The sequence below is a fragment of the Taudactylus pleione genome, unplaced genomic scaffold (genome assembly GCF_031769625.1).
Source record: "Taudactylus pleione unplaced genomic scaffold, aTauple2 ptg000696l, whole genome shotgun sequence".
Taxonomy (NCBI): domain Eukaryota; kingdom Metazoa; phylum Chordata; class Amphibia; order Anura; family Myobatrachidae; genus Taudactylus; species Taudactylus pleione.
In genome coordinates, this window is record NW_028285098.1 from 988,641 (window position 1) to 1,003,042 (window position 14,402).

General features: G+C 47.9%; 1 protein-coding gene and 1 long non-coding RNA gene across 2 annotated transcripts in view; one reads left to right on the forward strand and one right to left on the reverse strand.

Annotated features, from left to right (window-relative positions):
- LOC148477726 (uncharacterized) overlaps positions 1–14,402 on the reverse strand; it is a 274,964-nt gene that overhangs the window by 57,572 nt on the left and 202,990 nt on the right. The gene's annotated exons all lie outside the window — the stretch shown is intronic.
- The window catches only part of LOC148477727 (Fc receptor-like protein 3), a 99,974-nt gene that overhangs the window by 50,551 nt on the left and 35,021 nt on the right, over positions 1–14,402 (forward strand). Inside the window, exons 3-6 of the mRNA XM_088456304.1 lie at positions 1,838–2,098; positions 2,188–2,460; positions 10,313–10,603; positions 13,137–13,210. Of these exons, the coding sequence (XP_088312430.1) occupies positions 1,838–2,098; positions 2,188–2,460; positions 10,313–10,603; positions 13,137–13,210 (899 nt within the window). The remainder of the gene's footprint in view (positions 1–1,837; positions 2,099–2,187; positions 2,461–10,312; positions 10,604–13,136; positions 13,211–14,402) is intronic.

Genomic DNA, 14,402 nt, shown 5'->3' on the forward strand with positions numbered 1-14,402 from the left:
TCTATAACCTCTGCACATTGTACTGTAATATAGTCACTGTCTGTATGTCCCTTCCCTGTGATCTATAACTGTAACCTCTGCACATTGTACTGTAATATAGTCAGTCACAGACTGTATGTCCCTTCCCTGTGATCTATAACTGTAACCTCTGCACATTGTACTGTAATATAGTCACACAGTCTGTATGTCACTTCCCAGTGATCTATAACTGTAACCTCTGCACATTGTACTGTAATATAGTCAGTCACAGTCTGTATGTCCCTTCCCTGTGATCTATAACTGTAACCTCTGCACATTGTACTGTAATATAGTCAGTCACAGTCTGTATGTCCCTTCTCTATGATCTATAACTAACCTCTGCACATTATACTGTAATATAGTCAGTCACAGTCTGTATGTTCCTTCCCTGTGATCTATAACTGTAACCTCTGCACATTGTACTGTAATATAGTCACAGTGTGTATGTCCCTTCCCTGTGATCTATAACTGTAACCTCTGCACATTGTACTGTAATATAGTCACAGTGTGTATGTCCCTTCCATGTGATCTATAACTGTAACCTCCGCACATTGTACTGTAATATAGTCACAGTGTGTATGTCCCTTCCATGTGATCTATAACTGTAACCTCTGCACATTGTACTGTAATATAGTCAGTCACAGTCTGTATGTCCCTTCCCTGTGATCTGTAACCTCTGCACATTGTACTGTAATATAGTCAGTCAGTCTGTATGTCCCTTCCCTGTGATCTATAACTGTAACCTCTGCACATTGTACTGTAATATAGTCACACAGTCTGTATGTCACTTCCCAGTGATCTATAACTGTAACCTCTGCACATTGTACTGTAATATAGTCAGTCACAGTCTGTATGTCCCTTCCCTGTGATCTATAACTGTAACCTCTGCACATTGTACTGTAATATAGTCAGTCACAGACTGTATGTCCCTTCCCTGTGATCTATAACTGTAACCTCTGCACATTGTACTGTAATATAGTCAGTCACAGTCTGTATGTCCCTTCCCTGTGATCTATAACTGTAACCTCTGCACATTGTACTGTAATATAGTCAGTCACAGTGTGTATGTTCCTTCCCTGTGATATATAACTGTAACCTCTGCACATTGTACTGTAATACAGTCAGTGTGTATGTCCCTTCCCTGTGATCTATCACTGTAACCTCTGCACATTGTACTGTAATATAGTCAGTCAGTCTGTATGTATGTCCCTTCCCTGTGATCTATAACTGTAACCTCTGCACATTGTACTGTAATATAGTCAGTCACAGTCTGTATGTCCCTTCCCTGTGATCTGTAACCTCTGCACATTGTACTGTAATATAGTCAGTCACAGACTGTATGTCCCTTCCCTGTGATCTATCATTGTAATCCCTTCCCTGTGATCTATCACTGTAACCTCTGCACATTATACTGTAATATAGTCAGTCACAGTCTGTATGTTCCTTCCCTGTGATATATAACTGTAACCTCTGCACATTGTACTGTAATATAGTCAGTCAGTCTGTATGTCCCTTCCCTGTGATATGTAACTGTAACCTCTGCACATTGTACTGTAATATAGTCAGTCACAGTCTGTATGTCCCTTCCCTGTGATCTATAACTGTAACCTCTGCACATTGTACTGTAATATAGTCAGTCACAGTGTGTATGTTCCTTCCCTGTGATTTATAACTGTAACCTCTGCACATTGTACTGTAATATAGTCAGTGTGTATGTCCCTTCCCTGTGATCTGTAACCTCTGCACATTGTACTGTAATATAGTCAGTGTGTATGTCCCTTCCCTGTGATATATAACTGTAACCTCTGATGTTCTGTAGGAGCTGCCGTGAGACCTGTGGTGACCCTCACTCCTAATTATTACAATATATTCATCCATGAATCAGTGACTATAACATGTGATACAGGATCTGCTGCTGGAGAGACACAGGGATATTACTGGTATAAAGACAATAAACCAGTACATGGAAACCAGCAGAGCATTGAGATTGTACATGCCATATTATCAGACAGTGGAGATTACCAGTGCAGGACCAGTACTGTTGGTTACAGTCACCCCGTCACACTGGATGTTATTCTTGGTGAGTTACCCGGCACAGCTCCTCACTTCCCCCTTGTTGTGCTTCTGTTATTCTCATTTACACGTCAGTAATATTGTTTTATATCTTAGGGTATCTCATCCTGCAGAGACCCCCCTCAGTCTATGAAGGAGACCCCCTGACACTGAGATGTCACAATGTGACGGGATATCCTGGAATAAACACAGTATTTTACAAGGACGGTGTAATAATGAGACCCCCAGCAGTCACCGACTCTCTGTATATTAGTAAAGTGGATATAAATATGACCGGCACATATAATTGTACACAGCAATTATTACACCTTAATGATGATGATCCTCGTTATTATAATTACTCTAACACATCTTATATCTCAGTGACAGGTGAGCTGCCCTAGTAATGTGATATATTATTATCTATGTTACAGTTTTATAATTGCTCACAATTTGTTACTTATATAATTAGATAATTGTGTTGTGAGTGACAGGTAATTCAGCCAATCAGGAGTAGCAGATGAAGCACCTGTATGGGTAGAAGGAGAAATTCGGGAAAATTACCCAGAGTCTCCCCACTTCCATATTTGTTACTGATAGGAAGAAAGGGAAATCATTTCCCCTGACAAATGATACAAGTAGCACATTATACCGGTAACCTATTGTGTGTTAGTTGTTATATTGCTTTTTTTCTGTGCCATGTGCCCCTGGGCCAGGGACAAATCCAGGGGAAGGATCGTTCCCCCCCACCCAAAACACAGGCAGAGGAGACTGCTGCTGCTGATCAGCCTCCCTGGAGCTACCGCAGCCCAGCAAACAGCAGCGTGTGCTGGAGGGACACAGGCTACTGCCACAGACAGGTTAGGGGTGGGGGGGCGCTGACCCTCCATCAAGTCCATGTAATTAGAACCCATTCCCTCCCCCTCTTTGCCCCTGGCTGAATGTGATTTATATGCGGGCAGGGGGATTCTCCTCCTCATACAAGTCACATGTCCCTGCCCCAAATGTATAATTCTACTCCTACCCCCACATCCATGGTAATAACAGTACACAGAAGATTCCTGTGCCTCCCTCCTCTCCTCCACGTGTGCCTCTGCCTCCTCTCCCTGTGTGTATCTACAGTATATGCCCATCTTCAGCTGCTCCCCATGTATGTCTCTACCACCACCTCTACATGTGTATCTCTGCCACCCTGCTCCCCATGTATGTCTCTACCACCACCTCTACATGTGTATCTCTGCCATCCTGCTCCCCATGTATGTCTCTACCACCACCTCTACATGTGTATTCCTGCCACCCTGCTTCCCATGTATGTCTCTACCACCACCTCTACATGTGTATCTCTGCCACCCTGCTCCCCATGTATGTCTCTACCACCACCTCTACATGTGTATCTCTGCCACCCTGCTCCCCATGTGTCTCTACCACCACCTCTACATGTGTATCTCTGCCACCCTGTTCCCCATGTATGTCTGTACATGTGTATCTCTGCCACCCTGCTCCCTATGAATGTATCTACCACCACCTCTACATGTGTATCTCTGCCACCCTGCTCCCCATGTATGTCTCTACCACCACCTCTACATGTGTATCTCTGCCACCCTGCTCCCCATGTATGTCTCTACCACCACCTCTACATGTGTATCTCTGCCACCCTGCTCCCCATGTATGTCTCTACCACCACCTCTACATGTATGCCTCTACCACCACCTCTGCATGTGTATCTCTGCCACCCTGCTCCCCATGTATGTCTCTACCACCACCTCTACATGTGTATCTCTGCCACCCTGCTCCCCATGTGTGCCTCTACCACCACCTCTACATGTGTATCTCTGCCACCCTGCTCCCCATGCATGTCTCTACCACCACCACCTCTACATGTGTAACTCTGCCACCCTGCTCACCATATATGTCTCTACCACCACCTCTACATGTGTATCTCTGCCACCCTGCTACTCATGTGTGCCTCTGCCTCCTACTCCCATCTTCACGTATGCCTCGTCCCCCACCACACGTGTGTCTCTGTTCCGACATGTATGTCTGTCCCCTCACCTCTACATGTGTGCCTCTGTCCCTATAAAGGAGAGAGGAGAGGTAGCCCTGACAAAAGTAACAGACCTTATGCAATGTGTAGGGTGCGCCATTTTTCAGGTGATATTTTTGGAAATATGGCTCCGTGCATAACAGGAGTTACTGGGTGTCAATTGGGCTGAAACTGGGCACGCACACATAAGAGAGCAGCTGTGTCATGGGTGTAGTGCCAGAGTTGTGCATACGCTAAGGGGAGACCTATCTCAGTGGTATCTCCTGCACCAGCATAGGGCGGGTACCAATGGTAGTGATGGCTCTTGGGGGCGGTGCGGAGATCTGTGTGACTCAGAACAAGGAAGATACTCAGATTAGACTTTGGATTGCGGCTGGTGTATGGAATTTATGCATGAGTCTCAGAATCAGGCCCTAAAGCTTTGTACGCACCTGAAAGACTGATCAGCAGCTGATGGTTGTTCATACACCCTGACCAACCATCATCTGGCACAGGCAGAGCCGGCCCTGGCCAATTTGGTGCCCTAGGCAAAATTTTTACTGGTGACCCCTACACACACACACATATATATATATATACACACACACACACATATATATATACACACACACACATACATAGTAATGTTCCTGTAGTAGTGCCCATTTACAGTAGTAATACCCCCCATAGCAGTGGCGTAACTACAGTCTCCGGAGCCCAGGGAAAGAAGAACGGCGCCCCCCAGTCCCCCCACCCCACAAACACGCGACAAGAATATTGTGCGCCTCCGCCGCGCAGCAAAAAAATGGGCACGGTCAAATAACAAGGGGCATGGTCACTTTAAATGGGGCGAGCAAACATGACATGCCACCCATTTCTCGTCACTCTGGGAACATTCCTTTACATATGCTCCTTATCTATATGGTGGTTTCTCACAATGTGGAAATGTATCCTCCCTGGGATGATGGCGTCTTCAGTCGGTATTCACTATTCATGTAGGTCACATTGTCCGGAAGATGCCTGTTTGTGTAGGAATATTAATAAGGTCATCATCATACAACAGCGTTTCACCCAGATGTGTGCCCCTGTGTCTCTCAGCCACACCATCTCCCCCTGAGTCATCTCTCAGCACACCATCGCTTCCCCCTCCTGCATCGTCTCTCAGTCACACCATCTCCCCCTGAGTCATCTCTCAGCACACCATCGCTTCCCCCTCCTGCATCGTCTCTCAGTCACACCATCTCCCCCTGAGTCATCTCTCAGCACACCATCGCTTCCCCCTCCTGCATCGTCTCAGTCACACCATCTCCCCCTGAGTCATCTCTCAGCACACCATAGCTTCCCCCTCCTGCATCGTCTCTCAGTCACACCATCTCCCCCTGAGTCATCTCTCAGCACACCATTGCTTCCCCCTCCTGCATCGTCTCTCAGTCACACCAGCCCCCCCTGAGTCGTCTGTTAGCACACCATCGCTTCCCCCTCCTGCATCGTCTCTCAGTCACACCATCTCCCCCTGAGTCATCTCTCAGCACACCATCGCTTCCCCCTCCTGCATCGTCTCTTAGCCACACCATCCCCCCGAGTCGTCTGTTAGCACACCATCGTTTCCCCCTCCTGCATCGTCTCTCAGTCACACCATCTCCCCCTGAGTCGTCTGTTAGCACACCATCGCTTCCGCCTCCTGCATCGTCTCTCAGCCACACCATCTCCCCCTGAGTCGTCTGTTAGCACACCATCACTTCCCCCTCCTGCATCGTCTCTCAGCCACACCATCTCCCCCTGAGTCGTCTGTTAGCACACCATCACTTCACCCTCCTGCATCGTCTCTCAGCCACACAATCTCCCCCTGAGTCGTCTGTTAGCACACCATCGCTTCCCCCTCCTGCATCGTCTCTCAGTCACACCATCTCCCCGAGTCATCTGTTAGCACACCATAGCTTCCCCCTCCTGCATCGTCTCTCAGCCACACCATCTCCCACTGAGTCGTCTGTTAGCACACCATCGCTTCCCCCTCCTGCATCGTCTCTCAGCCACACCATCTCCCCGAGTCGTCTGTTAGCACACCATAGCTTCCCCCTCCTGCATCGTCTCAATGGCGAGCGAACAAATTCCTTCTTTTTGTGGACTGTATGGGCATGGTACTGTACTTCCACCGTCACTGCACGTCACTCCCAGGTACTAATACTGAAGGGGATCTATACACCACCCTGTGTATTTGATGGACACACACGCGCTGACACAGACGCACACGCGCTGACACAGACGCACACACATGCCGACAGATGCACACACGCTGACATATATACGCGCACACATGCCGACACAGGTCCACCCACGCTGATATATGCACACACGCTGACACAGGTGCACCCACGCTGACAAAGCCTACACAGGAACACACATACACCTCTTTCAAATACAGCCAGCCTGAGCCAAATACATACAACAGATGTAAAAGTCATCTCCCACTGGCACTACACATAGGTACTCACTTGCAGTGCAGATCCAGAGCACAGGGGAAGGAGAAGAACTCAGTATCTGACAGGTGTCACCCGGCGCCGGTAGCAAGCCCTCAGGATCAGCAGCATGCAGCAGAATGAATGATAGGAGACCTGCCTTAGAGGGGCTGCGCGCTTTTGCTGCAGCTCCCCCTACAGTCAGCCCCAGCACTAGCAGGCTGCTCAAGTCATTCACACACAGTAATTGTCGTCTGTCAGGGAGCATTGGTTCCGGCGCGGGGGGGAAGCAGAGAGCGGGCGGTGCAGGTATGATGCTGCAGGGCCATCGTATGCCCCTGGGATTCTTGAGTCGCCCCTAGGCATTTGCTTATAATAACAACTGTACACATAAGTCAGTGCTCATATACCATGGCTGTACACATAAGTCACTGCTCTTTTATCACAGCTGTACACATAAGTCACTGCTCCTATACCACGGCTGTACACATAAGTCACTGCTCCTATACCACAGCTGTACACATAAGTCAGTGCTCCTATACCACAGCTGTACACATAAGTCACTGCTCCTATACCACAGCTGTACACATAAGTCACTGCTCCTATACCACAGCTGTACACATAAGTCACTGCTCCTATACCACGGCTGTACACATAAGTCACTGCTCCTATACCACGGCTGTACACATAAGTCAGTGCTCCTATACCACGGCTGTACACATAAGTCACTGCTCCTATACCACGGCTGTTGACATAAGTCACTGCTCCTATACCACGGCTGTACACATAAGTCAGTGCTCCTATACCACGGCTGTACACATAAGTCAGTGCTCCTATACCACGGCTGTACACATAAGTCACTGCTCCTATACCACGGCTGTACACATAAGTCACTGCTCCTATACCACGGCTGTACACATAAGTCACTGCTCCTATACCACGGCTGTACACATAAGTCACTGCTCCTATACCACGGCTGTACACATAAGTCACTGCTCCTATACCACGGCTGTACACATAAGTCACTGCTCCTATACCACGGCTGTACACATAAGGCACTGCTCCTATACCACAGCTGTACACATAAGGCACTGCTCCTATACCACAGCTGTACACATAAGTCACTGCTCCTATACCACGGCTGTACACATAAGTCACTGCTCCTATACCACGGCTGTACACATAAGTCAGTGCTCCTATACCACGGCTGTACACATAAGTCAGTGCTCCTATACCACGGCTGTACACATAAGTCAGTGCTCCTATACCACGGCTGTACACATAAGTCAGAGCTCCTATACCACGGCTGTACACATAAGTCAGTGCTCCTATACCACGGCTGTACACATAAGTCAGTGCTCCTATACCACGGCTGTACACATAAGTCAGTGCTCCTATACCACGGCTGTACACATAAGTCACTGCTCCTATACCACGGCTGTACACATAAGTCAGTGCTCCTATACCACGGCTGTACACACAAGTCACTGCTCTTATATCACGGCTGTACACACAAGTCACTGCTCCTATATCACGGCTGTACACACAAGTCAGAGCTCCTATACCACGGCTGTACACACAAGTCAGAGCTCCTATACCACGGCTGTACACACAAGTCAGAGCTCCTATACCACGGCTGTACACACAAGTCAGAGCTCCTATACCACGGCTGTACACATAAGTCAGTGCTCCTATACCACGGCTGTACACATAAGTCACTGCTCCTATACCACGGCTGTACACATAAGTCACTGCTCCTATACCACGGCTGTACACATAAGTCACTGCTCCTATACCACGGCTGTACACATAAGTCACTGCTCCTATACCACGGCTGTACAAATAAGTCACTGCTCATATATACCATGGCTGTACACATAAGTCACTGCTCCTATACCACGGCTGTACACATAAGTCACTGCTCATATATACCACGGCTGTACACATAAGTCACTGCTCCTATACCACGGCTGTACACATAAGTCACTGCTCCTATACCACGGCTGTACACATAAGTCAGTGCTCCTATACCACGGCTGTACACATAAGTCAGAGCTCCTATACCACGGCTGTACACATAAGTCAGTGCTCCTATACCACGGCTGTACACATAAGTCACTGCTCCTATACCACGCTGTACACATAAGTCACTGCTCCTATACCACGGCTGTACACATAAGTCACTGCTCCTATACCACGGCTGTACACATAAGTCACTGCTCCTATACCACGGCTGTACACATAAGTCACTGCTCCTATACCACGGCTGTACACATAAGTCACTGCTCCTATACCACGGCTGTACACATAAGTCACTGCTCCTATACCACGGCTGTACACATAAGTCACTGCTCATATATACCACAGCTGTACACATAAGTCACTGCTCATATACCACGGCTGTACACATAAGTCAGTGCTCCTATACCACGGCTGTACACATAAGTCAGTGCTCCTATACCACGGCTGTACACATAAGTCAGAGCTCCTATACCACGGCTGTACACATAAGTCAGAGCTCCTATACCACGGCTGTACACATAAGTCAGTGCTCCTATACCACGGCTGTACACATAAGTCAGTGCTCCTATACCACGGCTGTACACATAAGTCACTGCTCCTATACCACGGCTGTACACATAAGTCAGAGCTCCTATACCACGGCTGTACACATAAGTCAGTGCTCCTATACCACGCTGTACACATAAGTCAGTGCTCCTATACCACGGCTGTACACATAAGTCACTGCTCATATATACCACAGCTGTACACATAAGTCACTGCTCATATACCACGGCTGTACACATAAGTCAGTGCTCCTATACCACGGCTGTACACATAAGTCAGTGCTCCTATACCACGGCTGTACACATAAGTCAGAGCTCCTATACCACGGCTGTACACATAAGTCAGAGCTCCTATACCACGGCTGTACACATAAGTCACTGCTCCTATACCACGCTGTACACATAAGTCACTGCTCCTATACCACAGCTGTACACATAAGTCAGTGCTCCTATACCACGGCTGTACACATAAGTCACTGCTTCTATACCACGCTGTACACATAAGTCACTGCTCCTATACCACGGCTGTACACATAAGTCACTGCTCCTATACCACGGCTGTACACATAAGTCACTGCTCATATACCACGGCTGTAAACATAAGTCACTGCTCCTATACCACAGCTGTACACATAAGTCACTGCTCCTATACCACAGCTGTACACATAAGTCAGAGCTCATATACCACAGCTGTACACATAAGTCAGAGCTCATATACCACAGCTGTACACATAAGTCAGAGCTCATATACCACAGCTGTACACATAAGTCACTGCTCATATACCACAGCTGTAAACATAAGTCACTGCTCCTATACCACAGCTGTACACATAAGTCAGAGCTCATATACCACAGCTGTACACATAAGTCACTGCTCCTATACCACAGCTCTACACATAAGTCACTGCTCCTATACCACAGCTCTACACATAAGTCACTGCTCCTATACCACAGCTGTACACATAAGTCACTGCTCCTATACCACAGCTGTACACATAAGTCACTGCTCATATATACCACAGCTGTACACATAAGTCACTGCTCATATACCACAGCTGTACACATAAGTCAGAGCTCATATACCACAGCTGTACACATAAGTCAGAGCTCATATACCATGGCGTAGAGCTCCCCCAGCCCTGTGTCTCCTTCATTACACATCAGCAATTTTTAAGTTTAATAATTTCCTCTTGCAGAGCGGTTCTCATATCCTGAAATAAAAATGACACCAGACACAATAACGGAAGGTGATCACATGACCCTGACATGTGACACGACCCTCGCTCCTCTCAGGGGTGTCACAGAGCTGAGATTTGCTTTCTACAGAGATGGGCGCAATGTGCAGGAATTCAGTGCATCAGATACATACAGGGTTCTGTCAGCGCAGCTGGAGCATGCTGGGAAATATACCTGTGATGTCAGAGCTCGCAGCGGCAGTGTGAGGAAGACGAGTCATGTGACCTATATAGAGATACATAGAATACAAGGTGAGTGATAAATCCTGGCCCGGTCCCTGCTCAGAGCATCACATGTACTCTCATTGGGGCTGATGTAGTACTAAGTGCAAATTGTGCTAATTCTCACTGTGCATGGTCTTAAACACATCTTACTCCATAGAACTCACCTGCACAGTCGTGTCAATACTTAAATTGAGTGTGCCAGAATGTAGGGATCTGGGTGGGAAGTTGGCGTGATGTTGTAGGCTGTGTACAGAGCAATGTATTTGAATGCAGACTTTACTTGCTCCAGGTACACTGACAGGTGAGGAGTGTGACTGGGGCAGTACACCTGTCAGACCATAACGCAGGTGTCCTATGGGGAGGACAGGACCAGGTACAATGACAGGTGAGGAGTGTGACTGGGGCAGTACACCTGTCAGACCATAAAGGAGGTGTCCTATGGGGAGGACAGGATCAGGTACAGTAACAGGTGAGGAGTGTGACTGGGGCAGTACACCTGTCAGACCATAACGCAGGTGTCCTATGGGGAGGACAGGACCAGGTACAATGACAGGTGAGGAGTGTGACTGGGGCAGTACACCTGTCAGACCATAACACAGGTGTCCTATGGGGAGGACAGGATCAGGTACAATGACAGGTGAGGAGTGTGACTGGGGCAGTACACCTGTCAGACCATAACGCAGGTGTCCTATGGGGAGAACAGGACCAGGTACACTGACAGGTGAGGAGTGTGACTGGGGCAGTACACCTGTCAGACTATAACGCAGGTGTCCTATGGGGAGGACAGGACCAGGTACACTGACAGGTGAGGAGTGTGACTGGGGCAGTACACCTGTCAGACTATAACGCAGGTCCTATGGGGAGGACAGGACCAGGTACAATGACAGGTGAGGAGTGTGACTGGGGCAGTACACCTGTCAGACCATAACGCAGGTGTCCTATGGGGAGGACAGGATCAGGTACACTGACAGGTGAGGAGTGTGACTGGGACAGTACACCTGTCAGACCATAACGCAGGTGTCCTATGGGGAGGACAGGACCAGGTACACTGACAGGTGAGGAGTGTGACTGGGGCAGTACACCTGTCAGACCATAACGCAGGTGTCCTATGGGGAGGACAGGACCAGGTACACTGACAGGTGAGGAGTGTGACTGGGGCAGTACACCTGTCAGACCATAACGCAGGTGTCCTATGGGGAGGACAGGACCAGGTACACTGACAGGTGAGGAGTGTGACTGGGACAGTACACCTGTCAGACCATAACGCAGGTGTCCTATGGGGAGGACAGGACCAGGTACACTGACAGGTGAGGAGTGTGACTGGGGCAGTACACCTGTCAGACCATAACGCAGGTGTCCTATGGGGAGGACAGGACCAGGTACACTGACAGGTGAGGAGTGTGACTGGGGCAGTACACCTGTCAGACCATAACGCAGGTGTCCTATGGAGAGGACAGGACCAGGTACAATGACAGGTGAGGAGTGTGACTGGGGCAGTACACCTGTCAGACCATAACGCAGGTGTCCTATGGGGAGGACAGGACCAGGTACACTGACAGGTGAGGAGTGTGACTGGGGCAGTACACCTGTCAGACCATAACGCAGGTGTCCTATGGGGAGGACAGGACCAGGTACAATTACTGGTGAGGAGTGTGACTGGGGCAGCACACCTGTCAGACCATAACGCAGGTGTCCTATGGGGAGGACAGGACCAGGTACACTGACAGGTGAGGAGTGTGACTGGGGCAGTACACCTGTCAGACCATAACGCAGGTGTCCTATGGGGAGGACAGGACCAGGTACACTGACAGGTGAGGAGTGTGACTGGGGCAGTACACCTGTCAGACCATAACGCAGGTGTCCTATGGGGAGGACAGGACCAGCCTGCAGTTTTAGTATTTAAAACAATGCCAAATGGGGAAATGTGGGTGTTAAACATACAGCCTAGTAGTGTGTATCCCCCGTCTTAAGGTTGTTTCATGTCATCTGTGTGTAGTTCCAGCGCATGTGCTACCCCTGCCCACTGGATTGTAATTGGATAGTAGTTTCCCCCTCTGCATATGGAAGATAAATACTCCCATTATACATACATTTTGTTTAGCTGTAATTTACACCATTTTACAACTCCCTCTGGGGCCTGTTTATCAATTATAATTTGTAGGATATCCCCACAAATGATAAGTGTCCCCTAAATGTATCTATAGGGGACTGCAGCAGATCTCACCTTCTACCACATGTAACATTTCCCCATATCCCTCTCCTCAGATTACACCGTACAGAATATAATAAGACTGGTGTTGTCCGGGTGTATATTAGTTACTACCACATGTGACATTTCCCCATATCCCTCTCCTCAGATTACACCATACAGAATATAATAAGACTGGTGTTGTCCGGGTGTATATTAGTTACTACCACATGTAACATTTCCCCATATCCCTCTACTCAGATTACACCGTACAGAATATAATAAGACTGAGGCTGTCCGGGTGTATATTAGTTACTGCTGCCTGTCTCACCTTCTACCACATGTAACATTTCCCCATATCCCTTTCCTCAGATTACACCGTACAGAATATAATAAGACTGGTGCTGTCCGGGTGTATATTAGTTACTGCCGCCTGTCTCATCTTCTACCACATGTAACATTTCCCCATATCCCTCTCCTCAGATTACACCGTACAGAATATAATAAGACTGGTGCTGTCCGGGTGTATATTAGTTACTGCCACCTGTCTCACCTTCTACCACATGTAACATTTCCCCATATCCCTCTCCTCAGATTACACCGTACAGAATATAATAAGACTGGGGCTGTCCGGGTGTATATTAGTTACTGCTGCCTGTCTCACCTTCTACCACATGTAACATTTCCCCATATCCCTCTCCTCAGATTACACCGTACAGAATATAATAAGACTGGTGCTGTGCGGGTGTATATTAGTTACTGCTACCTGTCTCACCTTCTACCACATGTAACATTTCCCCATAACCCTCTCCTCAGATTACACCGTACAGAATATAATAAGGCTGGTGCTGTCCGGGTGTATATTAGTTACTGCTGCCTGTCTCACCTTCTACCACATGTAACATTTCCCCATATCCCTCTCCTCAGATTACACCGTACAGAATATAATAAGACTGGTGCTGTCCGGGTGTATATTAGTTACTACCACATGTAACATTTCCCCATATCCCTCTCCTCAGATTACACCGTACAGAATATAATAAGACTGGTGCTGTCCGGGTGTATATTAGTTACTGCTACCTGTCTCACCTTCTACCACATGTAACATTTCCCCATATCCCTCTCCTCAGATTACACCGTACAGAATATAATAAGACTGGTGGTGTCCGGGTGTATATTAGTTACTGCTGCCTGTCTCATCTTCTACCACATGTAACATTTCCCCATATCCCTCTCCTCAGATTACACCGTACAGAATATAATAAGACTGGTGTTGTCCGGGTGTATATTAGTTACTACCACATGTAACATTTCCCCATATCCCTCTCCTCAGATTACACCGTACAGAATATAATAAGACTGGGGCTGTCCGGGTGTATATTAGTTACTGCTGCCTGTCTCACCTTCTACCACATGTAACATTTCCCCATATCCCTTTCCTCAGATTACACCGTACAGAATATAATAAGACTGGTGCTGTCCGGGTGTATATTAGTTACTACCACATGTAACATTTCCCCATATCCCTCTCCTCAGATTACACTGTACAGAATATAATGAGACTGGTGCTGTCCGGGTGTATATTAGTTACTGCTGCCTGTCTCACCTTCTACCACATGTAACATTTCCCCATATCCC